The 20,686-nt window shown below is 38.2% G+C and overlaps 1 protein-coding gene across 1 annotated transcript in view; it reads right to left on the bottom strand.

The window, feature by feature from the left end:
• The window catches only part of ZNF609 (zinc finger protein 609), a 191,657-nt gene that overhangs the window by 31,082 nt on the left and 139,889 nt on the right, over positions 1 to 20,686 (bottom strand). The window contains exon 2 of the mRNA XM_044665349.1: positions 12,326 to 12,551. Within this exon, the coding sequence (XP_044521284.1) occupies positions 12,326 to 12,551 (226 nt within the window). The remainder of the gene's footprint in view (positions 1 to 12,325; positions 12,552 to 20,686) is intronic.

The raw sequence follows: 20,686 nt of genomic DNA on the forward strand, positions 1-20,686 counted from the left end.
CTAAGCATAGCATGAGGCCAACTTAACTCTGAGGTGACATCAGAAACTTGGCTTCAGTAAACTAGCTAAAGATTGCTTACGAATCATGTAACCACGGAAAATTTTTCTAAAAAATAAATAAAATGAAGATTGCTTACCTGAGGAAAAATTTGGATTTCAATCCCCTTCTAAACCCATTAATCTCAATAGAGAATATCTTAGAATGTAAAGCCTAAATCTAAAATCAGGATAATGACTCCATTTCTAGGTCTTTAGCAACTTGATTTATCCCATTAGCCCTTGAAATACAACTCAAGACTTGGTAGCTCAGTGGATTGAGAATCAAGCCTAGAGACGGAGGTCCTAGGTTCAAATATGGCCTCAGACACTTCCCAGCTGTGTGACCCTGGGCAAGTCACTTGGCCCCCATTGCCCACCCTTAGCACTCTTCCACCTAAGAGCCAATAACACAGAAGTTAAGGGTTTAAAAAAAAAAAAAAGACGTTATCAGTCAGACCATAATGAAGCATTCAACTTTGAAAGGGTTTGTCCTAAGAAGCTGAAAGCAAAAATATTATTATTCCTCAGAAAGGATATTTCTATAGGTAGTTCATAATGGGGAAGAGAAGGAAGTAGGAGGAGGAGGAGTTCATTAATGCCCTCTTCACAAGGAATAAATGATGAGCTTGCAATGGTACTTAGGAGAAGATGGGAAAACTTACACTTTCAAAATTCCTGAATTATCATTTTTGATACGGATAGGAAACAGTAAACCTTCCTAATTTCTGGACTATCAGGACATCCAAGTCAAGAGAGCCCACAAGCTGACACCCATTCTGCTTGAGTCACAGTGACATGATTACACTATTTTCCATCTGAAAGATTTTCACCAAGAGATTGATCAGTAGCTAGTGGAAAACTGCATTTTGCTCTCAAAGTCTGGTGCCAGGGTGGGGATTAGAGGGTAATGAGGCAGATAGGTTGCTAGTATAATCACAGCCAAGAAAGAAAAGAGAACATCCACAGAAAAAGCCCACAATCTGTGGCACACAAACCACCCCCAAAACTAACTCTACTCCAGAATGCTGGTAAGGAATGCTGAGGATCTCAAAGTAGCCTTCATTTCCCAGCTATAAGTTCCCTCTGCATCATGGACATTTTGTATTTATTACACCCTCCAAATCATATTCTCCCTTTCCCCCTCTTGAGGTAACCACAAACTACACCAGCAGTTAGGGAGAGAGACAAGCTCAGTGGAGGTCACTAAATACTTAGTCATCAACTCAATTATGTCTTGTTACTGGAAAAGGGAAAGGATTCTCTGGCTGATCCAACTTAAAGAAGCTCACTCCCTGCTGATGGAATTGAGCCATGCTTGTCCACAACTCTTGTACTTCATGATCTAAGATGGCCCAAAGACCTTGGATGGGGGCATTTCTTTGCAAAGCTCAGCAGACATTTATCCTTTATATCCTTGATCAGCTAAGGGCTGAGAAATTGAGCCAAACAAACTTCTCTTTTTTGTTGGTAATCTTTGTAAGATGCTTTCAATTTTTAAGCTGTGGTCACAATTAGTAGAAGAACCACACCATGGCACTTTGTGCTAGCAGTGGAAAGAAATGTAGCTAAGGTCCAAGGAAACAACAGTATTAAGAGGTGAAATTTGGGAGCTTTGAAGTTCTGGCAGGAAATGCCCTTATTAGGTGATAAATTCTTTGAATCTACATTCTGTCCATCTGTGTTCAATATTGAATTTTAAATTTTTTTTAATCAGAAAGTTCTTAACTAAGGAATTTCTCCCAAAGCAGAACAGAGTCTTTTCTGTGGCCTATAGTCCTGAACCCAGGGCTTTCTAATCACCAGCTCTCTATTCTAGTATGTCATTTGGCCTCTTGCCTTGCACTTAATTAAGCTTCTGGAATTGAACTGAAGAGACAAGGCATTTACTGCTGGGCTCAGTTCTAGGAGTTAGCTGAACATTCAGCCTCTTAAATGAAGGATAAAGGAGCAATAGACTAGTCTAAAATGGAATACAACAAAAAATAGAAGAACAAAATTCATTTTAATTGTTTCATCCTTATAGATAGATACTGTCCTTTTCCATACAAAGCTGCTGGCTCCAAAGATATGCTTTTAGATGAAGAGAGGTCTTTAAATAATTTAAATTATCCCAAGAAGTTGGCTGAAGAATGAAGAGCAGGGGAAGGTAGGTATATGAGATGAAGCATCCTGTTTGAAGTCTAAGGAGAAGCAGAGGAAAACATTCAGAAGTTACAAGAGAGAAAAGAGTTCAACGGGGTGGTTGTTTAATTAAGTTTAATGAAAAGGTTCACAGAGTGGACAGAAAATTATCTGAAGGAATTTCCTTTGGATTTTGTAGACACCCTAAAAGGAATGTAGAATACCTTTTAGAAGAGAGGAATCAGGGGATGACATGGCTCAAAAAACTACTTCTTGATCATATATCATCAGCCTGTTACCATAGAGATGACAGTAAGTAAAGTTACCAACTAAGGGAAATCTAGAATTTGGGAGAAATAGAGGGATGGTAGATTAACCAGAAATACGTTGAGTAAGTGGCATGTCATAAACTGGCAGAAAATCCATGTCTTGTCCACCTCTAACACAATCAAAAGTTCCTAAGCATCATGTGCTACTATATCACATTCAAGACCAGAGAGGCAAGAATGCAAATAACGAAGCTGTAGGATACAATCCTAAAAATACAAAAGCTTAAAAAGGCTTTTAAAATAGAGACTACTTTAAATTTGTACAGTTTGTAGAACAGTTGATATTCGCGGACTTATATGGTCAGCTAGGATGTGAAGACTGGAAGACAAGCATCATAAGAAATCTAGAGATTAAGGTCCCAAATTTTAGAGCCAGGGACTCTTTAATTTCAGGTGGAGGGGCTATGGATCTCTCTGGGAAGGTGGCAAATCCTGTGGCCCCCATTTGAGAATGCTTTTAAATTAAGAAAATTAAGATTAAAAAAAAGAAGTCAATTTGTACTGATATAGTTATTAAAGGATATTAAGTACAAAAACAAATTAATGAACCCCAGATTAAGAAATCCTGTGCTAGAGGGTGGTCTGCCTCAAAATTAAGAGTATCTTACTTCATCTTTCAGTAGCAGAAGCAGCAACTTAAGCAAAGTTTTGCTTGAAATGGCCTAAACTTACTTGTATGAGTGTCAAACTTAGCTGCAAAGGTAGCCAAGACTTCTGTCCATCACCTTAAAAAATTTAATTATATTTCCCCCCTCAATTACACGTAAAAAACAAGGGCTAAGCATCATCTTGAAATGGCAGCCTAACCAGGATACATAAGAGTTCTTATTCTGTTACTATTATATTGAGAAAGTAAAGAAAGAAAAGAGAATCATTATTTCTATTAGGGAGTACCTGAATAAATTATAGTGTATGGTTTAATACAATAACTACTGTGCTAGAAGAAATGATGAGATAGTTTCAGAGAAACCTGAGATTTGTATGAAATGATTAAAGTAAGCAGAACTTGGACAATGATTATATAATAACGACAAAAGAAATCAACTTTGACTTAGGAACTCTGAACAATATAATAATCAATGATTTGAGAGAAACAGGATGAAGCAAGCTATCCACTTCCTAACAGATGCCAGATTAAAAGTATAGACTGTGACATATTTTTTCAGAAGTGACCAAAATGGCTATTTGCTCTTGTTTGTTTCCTCCTCCCCCATTCCTTTCCTCCTGATAAGGTTGAGAATAAAGAAAAGTCGGAGAAGCATTAAAAAGGAATTAAAGAGTTCCAAGAAAGGTCAGAAGTAAAAACAAACAAGCAAGGAAGCTTAAAAGTTACATTATGAATTTATCATAAATTCAAATGGAAAAGTAAATTGTGTAATTATTCCAAGTTTCTGATTTTTATTGTCAGTCAAAAACATCTGTTAAATATGGAGGATATAATGAGAAAGGCAAAAAACCATCCCTGATCTCAAGGAGATCTGAGGTTAATGGGGGGCACAATATGAAAACTATGTATAAATTATATACAAAATAAATTTAAATAATAAATAGGAGAATAAAATTAAAGAGGACCAGGAAAGGTTTCCTATCAAGGATGGAATTTTAGTTGGGACTTGAAGGAACCTGGAAAGTAGAGATGAAGAGAAAAAGTTCCAAGTATGAGAGAGAGCCAGTGAATATTCCTGGAATCAGGAGATGGAATGTCTTATTTTAGGAACAGAAAGGAGGTGTAAGATAAAAGAAGATGGGAAAGGTAGGAGGGGGGCCAGGGCACAAAGGGCTTTGAATGCCAAATGGGAATTTTAATCTGATCTTGGAAGTTACAACTTGAGGGGGGAAAGAGAGAGACAGAGACAGAGACAGAGACAGAGACAGCAGTCAGACAGACAAGAAAATGAGGGAAAAATAGAGTGGGACCTGGGTAGATCTGTGTTTTAGGAAGATCATTTTGACAAGATGAAGGTCTAGAAAAGGGACCATATTTAAGAGATGTTATAAAGGTAAAATCATTTGGCATGGACACTAACAGATTGGAGGTTGAAGTTGAGAGTTCAGAGTTTGTGAGCTGAGGGGCCTGTGAGAATGGCCTGGTTTCCTTGGTAGTAATAAGTTAGGAGAAGAAAGAGTTTAGGTTTTAGATATATACTGTTTATTATTTTTAGGAAAGGTCCTTCTATTCCTATACTTTCTAGTGTTTTCAATAGGAATGAATGTTGTATTTTGTTAAAGGCTTTTTCAGCAACTATTGAGATAATCATGTGACTTTTGTTTGTTAGCTTGTTGATATGGTCAATTATGTGGATGGTTTCCTAAAATTGAACCATCCTTGCATTCCTGGTATAAATCCCATCTGATCATGATGGATAACCCTCATGATCACTTGCTGGAGTCTTTTTGCTAGTATTCTATTTAAGATTTTTGCATCTATGTTCATTAGGGTGATTGGTCTGTAGAAGAGGAAATTAAGGCAATCATTAAAAACTATTTTGCCCAATTATGGCAATAAATATAGCAATCTAGGTGATATGGATGAATATTTAAAAAAATATAAATTGCCTAGATTTAACAGCAGAAGAAATAGAATACTTAAATAATCCAATATCGGAAAAAGAAATTGAACAAGCCATCAAAGAACTCCCTAAGAAAAAATCGCCAGGGCCTGATGGATTCACAAGTGAATTTTATCAAACATTCAAAGAACAACTAATCCCAATACCATACAAATTACTTGACATAATAAGCAAAGAAGGAGTCCTACCAAATTCCTTTATAAGGAAAGAGTTTAGGGGGAAAGATAATGAGAACAATTTTGCACAGGTTACATTTATGTACAAACCATATACTTCCAAAAGGCCACTGGAGATGGGAGCCTGAAAAATGAGCAAGGCAAGTTAGGTCTGGAGAAGTAGATTTGAGAGTCATCGGCATAGAGATGGCAACTGAAATCTTTAGAGAACCAGGTCCAAAATAAGAGTGGAGTCTAGGCAAAGATCCAATAAAGAAGGCTGAGAAGTAGCAGTCAGATAGATAAGAGAGTCTGGAGAGAGTATTAAGATAAAGAGGGTGATCGATAATATATCAAAGGTTATAGGAAGTTCGAGAAGGATGAGGACTGAGAAAAGGTTACTAGATTTGGCAATCCAGAGATCTCTGATAACTTTGGTGAGAACAATTTTTAGATGAATGATGAGACTGGGAGTCAGGATGTAGAGTTAAGAAAGGAAAGAAAAGGGAAGTGGGGCCTTCTCAGAAGGTTAGCCATGAAAGGAATTAGAGATATAGGCCAACAGCTAAGCAGGAACAGATAGATCAAGTCAGGGTTTTTTGAGGATGGGGCATGTTTATAGGAGGTAAACGGCCAGTACAGAAGCCAAGACTGAAGATGAAATAATGGTGATGATAGAGGGGGCATTCTGCTGGAAAGTGAGAGGAAAGGAAGCAGAGGCACTTCTAGAATAGAGGGCCTTCTCAATTTTATTCACACAAAGGAAATAGGATGTTAGCTAAAGGGAGTGCTTTACTTTAAATAAGGAAATGCTCATTTTATTTGGTTTTGGTTGGGTTCAGAATTTTTAAAAGGGGAAACAAAACAAATAGCAAACAAAGTCGAAGAAACTCATAAAGGAATACCAATTCACCTCTGCCTAGTGAGAGAATTACTGTTGTTTTTTGTCCCCAATTTGGCATAAAGAGTTTTGGGGAGAAGGGACAGGGTTCTTTAAGAGAAAGAAAAGGTCATTAAAGTATTTTGAAAGACAGCAATAAGGAAGACCCAATTTGGGGGCCAGCTAGGTGGCATAGTAGAATAGAGAGCCCTAAACCTAGAGTGGGGAGGATTTGAGTTCAGATCTGGTATGAGACACTTCCCACCTGTGTGACCACTTTGCCCTTTTTTCTTAAGAGTTGTTACTAGGACATAAGATAAGGGTTTTAAAAATGGACAGATTTGAAAATTCTATGTTGAATTCATCACATACCTCAAAAAAAAAAAAAAGCAAACTATATATTAGATCTGTGGTTTTTGCATACAATCCTTTTTCTGTTCTACTTTGCTTATGGAAGTGCATGTTTTGTGTTGTAAGTTTGGAATTTTTAAAAATGGAAAAGAAAAATGTTAAAGAAACAAAAATGGAAAAAAACTTGAAATTGTTTGCTTTGGTTTTCAGTATTGAAATGCATGATGATAGCTAGTATATTTGTTCCTGTTGTGTTTAAATCAGGAAAACTCCTTAATTCCAATGGGAAGAGAAAAGAGTCACTACCTTATCAATTACAGTTGAAAGGAAGGGACAAAAAAGATGCTGCTCTTGTTTTTTGAAGGTTAGGGAGTGGGATGAAGGACAAGGGATGAAAGAAAGAAGCTATGTGAGCTGATTTTACTAATTTTTCCTCTGAGTGACTGCTGTTGCCATGTGGCAGTCTTGGTTGCTATGAAGTTTTGTTATGCCAGACAATGGTTGCTGGACTCAATATGTTTGTATTATTGGCTGAGACCTTCCTATGGGGAGTCAGGCTAGCATGCAATTGGCCAAACTTAGGAGCTTGGTCACAGTGCCCTGCATCTCCAGGTGAGTGTAGTCTAGAAGCAAATAACTGATGGTAAAAAGGCAGAGTTAATTACACAAAGAAGAAATCAGTAATATTAGAAAGTATTATGTTGCTTTTCTAGTACAATATGTATAATTAGATATTTAATGGTTCAAACATATTTTCTCATGTCAGAATTACATGGAACAAACCAAAGGTACCAGCCAACATAGCAATTTCTGTGAAAAGTGACTAACAGGCTTCTTTTCCTTCGCAACTGAGAGGGATAATGACCTGGGAGAAAGGAGGAGGACTTGTCAAAAAGTTACCCAAGCAGATGAGAATGATGAACCAATCACTTGGGCAGGCCCTTCTCAGGGAAGCTAACTACAGGAAAACTAACTTCCTGCTAAGTAAAACCACTGTCTATTACTCTGGTAATGAGAAAACTGCAACCCGCAGACCAAAGCACACAGCTCAACCACAGAGTTTGAAATGGGGCCAAGTTAGAAACTGGGGCAGGAGCACACAGAAGCCACAATGGCCTGTCTGAAAAGACAGCTGTCTTTTGCAGGTTTTTCATCCATCCTCATCATCCCTCAAATTGATTTCCTTTCTTTCTATTCTAAAAAGCACAAAATGTTTAGAGCTGGAAGGGGCCTTAAAGGCAACCTACATTAATAATGAAGAAAATTTGACCCAAAAGGTAAAACGACTTTCTTAGGAAAGTTAGTGCAGTGCAATGGAAAGAGTACTTGTCTAGAGACAAGAGATCTTGGGTTCAAATCTGGCCCTCAGACACTTCCTAGCTATGTGACACTGGGCAAGTCACTTAACCTCCACTGCTAGCCCTTACTGCTCTTCTGTAGTAGAACCAATATTTAGTATCATTTCTAAGAAGATATGGGTTTAAATAAAAAGAAAAAAAATACTGGCACTGAAGTCACAGAATCTGGGTTCAGATTCCATTCCTTGCTCAAGTAACATAAGCTTCCTAGGCCTCAGTTTTCTTACTTGTAAAATGAAAGGTTGGACTGTCTCTGAGGGCCCTTCTAGCTATAAATTTATGAGCCCACGAGGCTATATGCCTAAGGTCACAATTAACTAGATAGAAAGTCTTGTTTAGCACCCTCAATCCTGACTTCCTAGCATTTCTGTGGTCTATAAAACAGTATCAGATTATCTTCTCCAGCCTTATGGGACCAAAAGCCCCGAGGCATAATGGGTCACAAGATTGTGGATGTTAGAGCTCAGAGATCTTAAAGGATATCTAGTTCTCCCCCAATCATTTCAGAGATAAGGAATTTTAAGCCAAGAAACATTAAAGAAAGCAGCACAAGGGGATGCACTAAGATAACAGAGCCTGAATTTGAATCCAGGACCTCTGACTCTAAAGTCTGAACTTTTCCCATTAGTCAGGGATTCTACAGTAATGCATTGGACCACAGGAGGCTGGATTAGATGGACCTCTATGGTTCTATGTGTTTTATGATTCTTTAATATGACTTGGGAAGGGCGGAAGCAGTGTACCATTATAAAAATCTCAACAACAGCAAAGCCCAGGAGAAGAGAAAATCCTTTACTATTGTAAAAAAAAATACTATTTGGTTCTTCAATTATCATTAAAACCCATATTAAGATGTTGCTGGGCTTATATAATAGTCCATTTACAAAGATTCAGTGAAATTTCATTGATGAGATGTCATGTGCAAGAGCACAGTATCTGACATTATAGAACTAAATTCAAATTTGGGCTCTAATGCCACCTGCCTATGTGGCTCTGGGGAAGGTTCTTCAGCTGGCTCTGGGCCTTGTTTCCACATCAGTTAAATAAAATAGGCTAGACTGATTATTTCTGATTATTCCACTAAAAAAATAGTGGATTGAGAGCCAGGTCTGGAGACAGGAGGTCCTGGATTCAAATTTGACTTCAGACACTTCTTAATTGTTTGACAAAGGGCAAGTCATTTAACTCCCACTGCCTAGCCCATACCTCTCTCCTGCCAATATATAGTATTGATTCTAAGACAGGAGGTAAGGGCTTAAAAAATAAATGAGATGTGGTTAAGTGAACTGTGTACAACATAAAACCATATGCATCTCCATTACTCTTCTAGGATTATGCTCTATGTTGCCTTAAGTTATACAATCATTGAATTTTAGAGTTCAAAGACAGCTCCTCAATTTACAAAGGAACAAATATAGACCTATACCCTTTAAGGGACCTCTCCAAGTTCTAATACCTGAGAGCTGGGATAAGAAAGCAAGGCGCACTGCATTTTCCACAAAAGAAATTCTGCTTGGCATCCTAGGAGTAAGACACGACACATTTTCTAAGGTACCAGCCTTCTTAGGGTTTCTGCCTTAAACTGGCCCAACTGTACATGTTTGAATCTTTGCCTAAGAGACTTTGCCTTTCATAGATTAAAAGACAGATATCAAGGCTCTGGGTATGTGTTGAGACTGTGACACAAAGCAAAGGAAAGTTGTAGGATTGATGTATGACTGAGGAAGCAGTTCCAAGAAAAATAGGAGATATAACATTCCCAGTTTTATGTTAGGCCCTGAGGCAGAAATGGCAGAAATCCCAAAGTTGAGCCTCCCCACCAGGGCATTCTTAGTAGGGCTGGCTGGATTATTAATGGCTTAAAAATAGAGGAGAACTAAAGGAATCTTAAAATATCTCTAAGGCAAGATCCACATTGATGGCAGGGGAGGAAGGGAGTAACATAACAGGACAGTTAGGAAGGAAAGAATTAAGGGCATGGACTCTATACCAGTTCACAGAATGATGGCTCAGTTCTGCAGTGTCCTCTGTGTATTCCTTACCCTTTTATTAAAAAAAAAAAAAACCTTTACCTTCCATCTTAGAATCAATATTGGGCTCCAAGGCAGAAGAGTGGTAAGGGCTAGGCAATGGGGGTTAAGTGACTTGCCCAGGGTCACACAGCCAGGACATGTCTGGGGCCAGATTTGAACCCAAGACCTCCCATCTCTGGGCCTGGTTCTCAATACACCGAACCACCCAACAGCCTCCTTTCCTTATCCTTTGAGAGAGGTCAGGTAGTCTGCATTTTGACTATGTGTATAATACCTGTTACATGAACTAGGCAGTCTACAGAGCAGAGAGGAGGACACAGGAAAAAAGTAGATAAATGAGAAGCCTAGAATCTTGGCTGCATCTCATGGGAAATCCAAGAGGGGTCGGCCATTTTCTGAAGTATTTGTATGCAATTCTTGATAACTTAGGTGACAATTTCTTGTGCACCTGGGGAAGAAGAGAGCAAGATAGATGCCACATAAGAAAGATCTTTTATTAGATGAAGAAGGGGCAAGACATGTACAATTGTCTTCAATTCAGACCTTTCAAGATCTAGAAGACCAGAACAAGGTTAATTCAAGAGAGGTGCTGGATGGCCAATTACTCTCATATAGAAAATGTCAGAGATATGGCACAGAACAACAGTTCAGGCTGCCTTGCCCTAGTTGTAAAGAAATATGTGAATCTTTAGATATTTTCTTTTTCCCTGACCTCAAGGAAAGAAAAATTTAGACTTTTTCTGCTCTCCTTTTTCAAGGTTTTCTTTGGGTTCACATGCATAAAAAAAATCACTTTTGAGAAAGTTGCCTGTCCCCCTCCTCCAAAATCCTGGAGATATGCAGAGCAAATAGGCAAGAAATTGATCTCTTTTATCAATCAATTCAGTGCACTGAGGTAAGATGCCTTGGAGCATGCTGAATGGCATTAAGCTGTGGTCTTGACATGTTTCTCATTCCAAAAGATTCTCTAGCTATTTGGCTATAAGCAAATGACATTAAAAAAAAAAAATCAGAGACAGCTGCTTTGTGATTTCTAGACTGCATGTAAGGCACATAGAAACAGACACAAGTCCCAGTGTATTCCTTTAACCTACAAAATCTACTGTGCATTTTGGCCTCTGGCATTTAATTTAATCTCATTGAAATGAAAAACTAGCTTCATGATTAATACCCATAAAAGCGCCAAGCCCACAGTGAGACTAACACAGGTAACTCATCAATGCCTACTGCATAGTGTAAAGAAGCACTAAATAACATTATTCAGGGGAACAGAATTTATCAGAATGACCCCAGGTGTACCTGTATTTTAAAAACATCTACAAGATATTTTGTGATAATCAAGAGATATTTAGTTACCTAACTATGGACCTCATGATTCCCCGGAGTAGAAATTTTATCCTCAATGTGATTACTGATGCCAAAGCCTGACAAAACTCTAAGGTCTAAGCTTCTCTAACCATTCCTCTGGTTGGGGAAGGGAAGGAGGGGAAGCATCAGGTGTGGTTAAATATTCTGGGTTATTTGGAATGTTGTTTTTTTCCAATAAACCCATACCTTTTGTCTTAAAAGTGATACTAAGTATTGGTTCCAAGGTAAAAGATCTGTAAGGGCTAGGCAACTGGGGTGAAGTGACTTACCCAGGGCCACACAGCTAGGCCAGTTAAATGTTTAAAGAATGTACAGGCACAAAGCCAAACATTTTCCAATTTTCCTAATCTAAGTGCCATACATATATGTTGTAGGACACATGGTCAGGCAGTGACTTCTAGGTAGTTTTGCGAGTTGGTCTTGTTTTTTAAGAAAAATGTTCATGGGAAGACAAGCTGATGCAAAGGGAAGACTGCAGAACCAGGAAAACATACCCAATGACTACAATGATAGAAAGAAACTACAACAGAATCTATGAAATTTGGCACCACCAGGAGAATATTTTCTACTTCTCCTCCTTTTCAGAAGTAGGAGACTCTATGGACATAGGGCACTATACATGACATTGGACCATTTCAATACGTTGCTTAATTTTGCTGAACTTTTGGTTTCTTTTTTATTCTGAAAAGGAGAGAGTGATACATAAGAAAATGTAGGTAATAGAAAAACAAAATATCAGTATAAGTTTATAATATACAAAAAAGAAAAACAATAACTTTGTTCAATTAAAAAGAAAAAAATGTTTAAAAGAAAATACAGGTCATTTTTCCTGGCCTTAATCCACTAAGTACTATTGCACTTGGGCAAACAGTGTAACATACTGTACATGCCAAGGGGTAAATAACCAGTCAAAGAAAGTGACCCTCCCAATTCCTCAAAAATCAGGGATTTTCTGCTAAGAAACTTGTATCCCCTATACCATTATGACTAGGAGATTATAGATCTTGGAGACTCCTAACCTATACTTTAGTTCCCTTGCATTAGAAGACTAAATTAGCCTATCTATCCTGAAGAAGAGAAACTGAAAAGGCATTCAAAGCATGCCACACATCACAACTTACCATCTTCTGTTTCTTGCCACACAATGCCTTCTAGGTTGACACTGGTCCCAGGTTCACAGGGGCCTAGGCACTCAGGTTCTGTAGCCAATGCCACATCACAAGTGTTCACTCCAACAGAGCGGGTTCGAACCATGATCTGCTCACAGGGGGAGGAGATATCATTACTGACCACTGGAACTAAAAGGTGCAGTGGCAGCACAGCTGGTGTAGAGACAGGAGATTCCATCTGGGGGGGAGGGGAGAGAAAACAGCAAGGGAGTTGTAATTAGAACATCTATGAGGAAAAGACCTTTTAATCCATCTATTTCCCATATCTCTCTCCAATGAATCATGCTTAGAGAGTTCTAAGTTCTGCATTTTTGAACTCTTGGCTCAAAACTAGCCTCTAGTCCTGGTGTGCAGAGCCTACCATTGCAGTCCAAAGAAAGTGAGAATCCTGAGATAGAAGCTCACCCTTTCTGCAAATATGCTCTTTCCACTGCCTATCATCCCCACTCCCATCCCTAACTGCTCATAAACAATGTTTCATAGTAAGTATGTAAAGAGGTAGTTCAGTTCTTTTCCCATGATGAAAACTCAAAAGGGTGGGGGAATTCCTACAGATTTTCTCAGAAAGATTTAAGTTTTACACCTGAGAAAGTGTTTAGAGATCATCTAGCTTAAATCTTCCCCTCCATCTCATTTTAAAAAATGGGAAAAAAGTCATTAGGATGTTCAAGAAGGAAAATACCAAGTCAAAAGTGGAATTTTTGAAAGCAGAGATCTCTCGTTATTTCCCTTCCTTGTTAGTCCAGGTCTTATTATGGAGTATATTAATCAGCAAGGTAATCTACAAAGCGAAAAGTGGATGAGTCATAAAGAGCCCCTCAAGTCAACTCAAAAGATCAAGGGTTCCAAAAATATCTTATAAGACAGCGTTATCTCCCACCCTATCTTTTCCTTTGACAGAAATCTACTTAAAAATTAGGTTTAGAACAATCAGAAGAGCAACTCTCACTCCTAAGATTTCAAAAGGAGTTAGTTAATAAGAATGGTCACAAGGAATATTGATTGGGCCATTATCCTTATCTGCAAGAAATAGGAGCCCTGCTCCTATGCATTAGCAAATCCCTACAGCTTACAGAAGTAGCTGATAAAACATCCCTTGATGAAAAAGGACAAAATTTTAAAGTCATTCCAACTATGATCCTAGTCATGTAAAAGCATATGATTACTTAGGATTCTAGATGAGTGCAGAACATTCTAAGGGATAGGAGAAAAGAGGGTAGTTCCTTTAACTCCCTGAATCCTAGCATTTATCTAGTTGGTAGAATCTATGCATCTGCAGCACTGAATTTCAGCCCTTTAGCAGACTCAACAAATCAGTTGATTGATTTCCCATAATGACTTAACACCATTGATCAGAAGACCTAGAAAGAAGAGAAACAGGAATACAGACACAGTGTTGCTAAAAAAAACCCATGTAGTACTTAGATATTTTATTCCTGGGGTTGAATCTGAAGTCAACAGGTAAGGAAAACACATATGTTATACAGTTCTAGTCCCTGGTAGCTCTGCAGTAAAATTCTGACTCTAGAATTGCCTACCATTTATGGCTCTCTCCTAGCTACAATGCTTGTACTCTACAACCTGCCATGGAAGACCATAAGAAAAGCTGAGGCCTGGTCATTGCTACACTCATTGCATGGAGCTGACATGAGCTTTCTGACTTAGAAAGTCAATGCAATTTGCAGATCATCACGGGAGGTACATAGAAAGCTTAAACTGATTCAGAGTAATTCTGGACCCTGAACATCTGCCAAAACATCCTTTTTTTTCTGTCTGTTGCTACACAGTATACAACTATACTTCTCTATGCCCCCCCCCAATTCCTCTAACCCAGCCTTTTCATGAAACAATTAGCCAGAGTGGGAGTTTGTATATGGCATCTTCCACTTTATAAAATTCATTTGGCAAAACAGCTGCTGTCTACTTTTGTTTCTTCTGCAGTGGGAAGTTTATAATTTTACTAGTAACTAGGTCCCAAAAAGTCCCTCCACACTCTGCATTAATTTTGATTTGAAAACTGAGTAAAAAACTTAAAAGGATGTGGGGAAAGGACTAAAGAAAAGAATAACAAAATGAAGCCTCCATTTCTGTGTGGTCCAGAAACATTGCTTCCATCAAGTAATTCAGGAATGATATAAAGGGGGCAAATCTCTGGAGAGGGAGATGAGTTGAAGATTATGCTGCCTGAGAAAGTAGAAGAATGCCGTTACTCACTCTTCTTTGTTTTTTACTTTGTTCTCCCAATTAGTACTCAAAGCCACTGTCAGGAATAAATTCTTTGGGGTCTAAGCTCCATGGACTCATTTGCTGGCCTAGAAAGGGTGCATTTCATTTTTTTTTTTTTTTTGGGCTTGAACATTGGCAAATAGCTAGATCACCTTCCAGGCCATTACTATGCCTCCTGGCCACTGGGTCAAACTTGTGGGCTGCCAACTTCTAACTTCTAGGCTCTCTGACACAGAAAAGAGAAGACAAGTCCTCCGAGGAGCTTCTCACATAATCAAAGCATCAGCTCAAAGACTAATGACCATGGAAAGGTTTTTTAACCAAATGAGAAACAGAAGAGATTGCAAAGAGAAAATGGATAACTTTGACTATGTGACATTGCATAAGATGGGAAACAGTTGACTGAGAAAAGAACTTTTTGCCTCAAATACTTATGATAAAGGTCTGAAATCTAAGATATATGGGAAATATGCACAAATACCCAAGACTCTGATGATCAGACAATATGAAAAAAAAATCCCAAAGGGAGACCCATCATAACTTACAAGAAACTTAATAACCCCAAGAATGACTTCAACTCACTAATAAGAGAAATGCAAAACAAAACAATTCTATGGTTTCATCTCACATTCTATAATTAGGCAAAGATGATAAAAGAATCATTGCTCAAAGGGCTGAGAGAAAATAGGAACACTAATACACTGTTGGAGGAACAACGACTTTGCATAACCATTTTGGAGAAACAATTTGAAATTAGGTTTAAAAAATGGCTAAAAAATTCACACCCTTAAACCCAAAGAATCTACTGTTAGGCTGATCAAAGAAAAGTATATGTGAGTATATGTATATTTTAGTGTGTGTATATGTATACACACGTGTGTGCATATGCATAACAGCACTTTTTGGGTTGACAAAGAACTATTTAAATATATCCTGGTACATGAATGTAATAGAATATTACTGTGCCATAAGGAACAACAAATATGAAGAATTCAAAGAAGCATGAGGAGGCCTATAGGAAAAGATATATATAAAATATAATGACTACAATATATAAATAGAAAAAAAAAACAACAAAAAGGAAACACATCACCATCACCAACCCTACCAACACACTTGGCTCTGGGAAAGAGTGGAGAAAATGTACCCATTTCCCTTCATTGCAAAAGGTAGGACATTATGGATACAGACTATTTCATATGCTAGCAGATATTACTGTATTGATGAATGTGACATAAAAGTATCAATATAAAAATAGTATAATTTTTAAATGATTCAGCTGGTAAAGGTCTAAGAAATGATTTTTACGAATGAAATCTATGCACAGAAAAGTTATATGATGTATCCAATGGGTCAAAATTGGTAAGCAGCAGGCTTGGAACTTGAATCTAAAGTCTAAGGATTATACCTTTGTTACATATTGGATGGAGTCAACTATACTTAAGTAGAAACCTCAAAAAAAAAACCTCCACATCTTACAGCTAAGGACAAAAACCTAGCTGTTATTGCTACATCCCAAGTGTTCTCTAATCTAAGCTGCTCTAAAGACTGTGCTATAAAACACCTATGTCACAGGAAGTAAATTGCAGGAAGACTGGAAGAAGTTGGTTACCAGTTGCTTACCAAACAAAATTTCCTCTTCCTTCTCTTCCTCCTCCAATATCAGAGAGGAGCTAACCTGTTTGTTTATGTAAAAGAGGGTATGGAGGGATGGGAAAAGGGGTGAGAGGAAGGGTGCCTGTGGGTTTGAAACTGTTCAGTTTCCTTCCACTTTGCAACAGAAACCTAAGGAGAAACCACAGTACAGAACAATAGCACTTAATTACAGCTCCCGCTCTGCTAATTACCATTTGGTCACATCTGTAATCTTCATTATGCCACAGTGCATAATAAGCAGCTCTGTGATACTCATCTAATAACCAAGGCAGCTTTATAGAATTTTCTATTTCACTGTACATTGGCATAAATGTAACATGTTTATCGGGAGAGTGGAAATCAGAAGAGGATGCGACAACATTCTGTAATCTCGGAGGTCCTAAAATGATGCTAGATTGATGACAAAATAGTATTCTCAATTGTGTTAAACCTAGTGCTGCTAATATCCAGGAAGAGCCAGATCAGTTCTCACACTATGAAATAAGGCAGTACCAACTTGACCTTCTAGTTGTATGGGGAAAGCCAAAGGAGATAAATCTTTGAATTTTTCCAACATTTCATGTCCCTTTATCTTTAAGGAAGCTTCTTTTTCATTTCACCTTTGGCTATAATTTTAATACCATCTATTTGGCTTTAAGTGTTGATAGGCAGGTGACATGGAAAAGGGGACTTGATGAGAGGAATAAAAGGAGCCCAAGCCATTAATCTCACCACATGAAGTAATTATATACTGCCCTCCATTGCCTCCCACACATGACAGCAAGGATGGCAGGAAAGCTCTTTAAGGCTGCATGCAACTATTTCAGGGGTGGAAAATACATTAAGGACTATACAGGACTTGCTTTTTGCAAACTGCTCATTACAAGCAGAGCTTTGGGACCTGCATCTTCAAAATCAAAAGGCAGCAGAGTTGATTCCACATATGCCAGTAGTTTGAAGAGTAATTACAATACAGTTCTAGTTATCCAGGATGAATGAGAATTAGGCAGAGCCAGCAAGCTCTCAGCATAACTCCCAGATTCCATCACCCTGAACCAGCAAGCGATTAGCCAAACAGTAATTAAAATTGCAGCAATAGACTCCAGTGGCTCCCTGTACCTCTTAGATCAAACTTAAAACTCCTCTTTGGCCTTTAGAGCTTTTTCCCATTCTTCTAGTCTTTTTTCTATACCACATCTTCTTGGCTACTCCCCTCAAGATGAACTCTACTAAATGGGGTGCCCAGTGATACTCACAGATGATGGTGATAGTTTTAGGTTTGTATTCCTAAAACTGTAAGTCAAGTCCCTAACAATGATTTCCCTTCTTAGTCAGCACACATGACTAGCTCAAAGCTGTAAGAAAATTTTCCCCAATGCCTCCTCACTACCTGGATGACCTTGAGCAAATTGCTTAATCTCTATGAACTATAGTTTCTTCCTCTGTAAAAAGGGGCTTGGACTAGATAGCAGAAAAACCTATAAAAGGGTATTAGCATGTTGTTGACACATTAACAACTAATCCATTGAGACTACCACACTGGGGGAAGGTGGGGAAAAGAGTCAAGAGGGCACCGAATACCCCTTCTTTATATACTCTATTTAGCAGGGGTCGGCAACCTTTTTGGCCGTGAGAGCCATAAACGCCACATTTTTTAAAATGTAATTTCCTGAGAGCCGTACAGTGCTCACAGTGCGCACTCCTGTAACAGCGCCTGAAAAAAAAATGACTTTGTGGCTCCTGCAGAAAGAGCCAGATATGGCTCGAGAGCCATATGTTGCCAACCCCTGCTCTATAGTCTAACCATATTAGTTTACTGGCTCTTCCTTATTCATGACACTTGGGTCTTCCATCCTGGCATGTTCTTCTTCCACATCTCTGACCCTGAAACCCTTGCTTTTATTAAGACTCAGCTTAATCATCACTTTCTGAAAGAGGTCTTTCCTGTTCCTTCTTTCTCACCCCAGCAGCTGATGCCTTCTCCTTCAAGGTTGTCTTGAATTTTATTTGTCTATATACAACTATACAAACATGTCTTTTTTTTTAATGTAAGCAAACCCTATTCATTCATTCATTCAATTAATTAATTAAGAGCATTTTCCCATGGTTCAAACATGTCTTTTTAATAAGAATGTTGTTACTTGAAAGCAAGAACTATTTCTAGGGGGGGAGAGGGGCAATGCCAGATGCATAATAGTACTCTAAAATATTTATTGATTGAGTGAAGAAGAAAATGCATTTTGAAATAACCACAGAGTTTTAGTGTTTGATGTCAACAACTGCACATTTACAAAGAACCCAGCATATGCCAGGTCCCATGCTAAAAGGACACAAAACTAAAAATAAAGATCGTTTACTTTTTCTATTGAGGGAAATAACATATACAAACATAGGTGAATACAAAGTAAACATCAAGTAATAAGCAGGGATATATTATTAGCTCTTTCAGAGATAGAATAAGATCCTAAGTTTGAAGGAAGCCTAAGATTCTAAGAGTTAGAAATTAAAACTGAGTGCATGCTAGGGATGAGGAGGGACAGTCTAAGCAAAATCAAGAAAATCAGAGATGCAATGTAATGCGTGAGGGAGACAGGAAGTTTGGATGGATCACCTGGATGAAGGGAAGTATACACTAAATGTAGGAAGGCAGGATAAAATATATTTAGCAGTGAAACTATACTGAACATACTTTAACCTTTCTCTAAAAACTGAAAAATTACTTTCTTTTGGGAATTAACCTTTCGGGATCTTATAATGACATAAGATCATAGATTTAGATCTAAAGGGAACCTTAATAGTCAGTTTAATCCATTAATTTTACAGATAAAGAAAATAAAGCTCAGAGATGTTAAGTGCTCAAAGTCATAAAGGTAAGTGGTAGAGCTGAGACTCAAACTTATGTCATAAGGGTACTTTCTAATGCACTACATACCATTGTTAATGTCAGTTACCCACGGCAAGATGTAAGATGGGGTAGGAAAAATGTCTACTGACTCAATGAAGTCACCTAAAAACTGAAGTCATTATTTTTTTAAGTCAATATAGAGACATTTGACATATGAAACAAACCAAAAAAAAATGAGGAGAGAAAAATTCTAATTATTTGAACTTTCCAGTTGTTTAGATTCCTGAGAAATATGAAGTTAATGAAGTTATTCTTTAATAAAGATTCAGTTTCACTTATTCAGAGAAGTAACCCCTTTGGAGAAAGGTCCCACTATCCTTACCACCAGTAACACCAACTGCCGACCAACTGCCACAAATGGGCAGGTAAGCCCGAAGGTCCCTGGAAAAGAAGCACCCCCCAGACGACTGGCCCTGCTTCCAGCCCAGTTCCTCAAGCCATCATTCAGGGAAACAGCCCTGGTAGAGAAGGGGCCAGCCATTCCCACCAACTGCCAACCAACTGCCACCTATGGGGCAAGCAAGCCAGCCTAGTTGAAGCAGCAAGGCACTCTGAGGTGGAGACAGCAGTGCCAGTAAAGTCAAACCACTGCCAACACCTTAAAACATCATCTCCAATTACTGACCAACTGCCACCAACAGGCAGGTGCTTGCAGCCTTGGCTTCTTCAGTAGCCATATCTATTTTATCCCCACTTCCACCTCTGCCTCTAACCTTTCCACCACCAAATAAGTTCTCACCACCAAAGTTCTTGGCACCATCAAATAGTTCAATATCAGAAATAAATATGGTTTGTCCATGGAAATAACAATAAAGAAGGTGCATTACCATCTGCTTTGCCGCTAAACCCTAAGAACCATGGGACCTTTCCATCTGACTTGCAGCTGAAACCTCCTATAAGTGTGTTGTCTCTCCCATTAGAATGTGAGCTCCTTGAGCAGGGATCGTCTTTGATTTTCTATTTGTATACTCTAGCACTTAGCAAGGAAAACACTTAATAACTGTTGTGTTTGCTTTTTTAAAAAAGTCATTTGTTTGTTGACTCATTAATTCTTATAAAAGATCATAAATACTTAATCCAAACAAGCTGACAAAAGTTATGAAATAACTTGTATTTATGGAAATGAGGTCCCCTTAGAAAATTTTGCTAGGCCAGGCTATGAAGAGGTAATTTGGTGTAGAGTCAGGAAGAAAGGTCTGGATTAGAATTCCTGTTTGACTCATACTCTGGACAATTACTTAATTTTTCTTAGTTATTTTCCTCAACTGTAAAATAATACACGTACTACCTACCCCTCAGGGTTAAGAGATTCTTTTGGGGGGGAAAAGTAATGGGCTAATGTTAACTCTATAAAAGTGTGTTTACTAGTAGTAAGTGGAGTAATTTGAGGGAAATCTTCAAATTTAACTATAATGAAGGAAACCCACGCCCTTTCTCAAATAATCCAAAAAACTACCTTCACCTAGCCACTTCTCCCTCATTAAAAAAGAGTATCAGTAATGTTTCTAGATTTAAGACTGCTTTGAAACAGTATTAACTATAACTTG

The sequence above is a fragment of the Gracilinanus agilis genome, chromosome 2 (genome assembly GCF_016433145.1).
Source record: "Gracilinanus agilis isolate LMUSP501 chromosome 2, AgileGrace, whole genome shotgun sequence".
Taxonomy (NCBI): Eukaryota; Metazoa; Chordata; class Mammalia; order Didelphimorphia; family Didelphidae; genus Gracilinanus; species Gracilinanus agilis.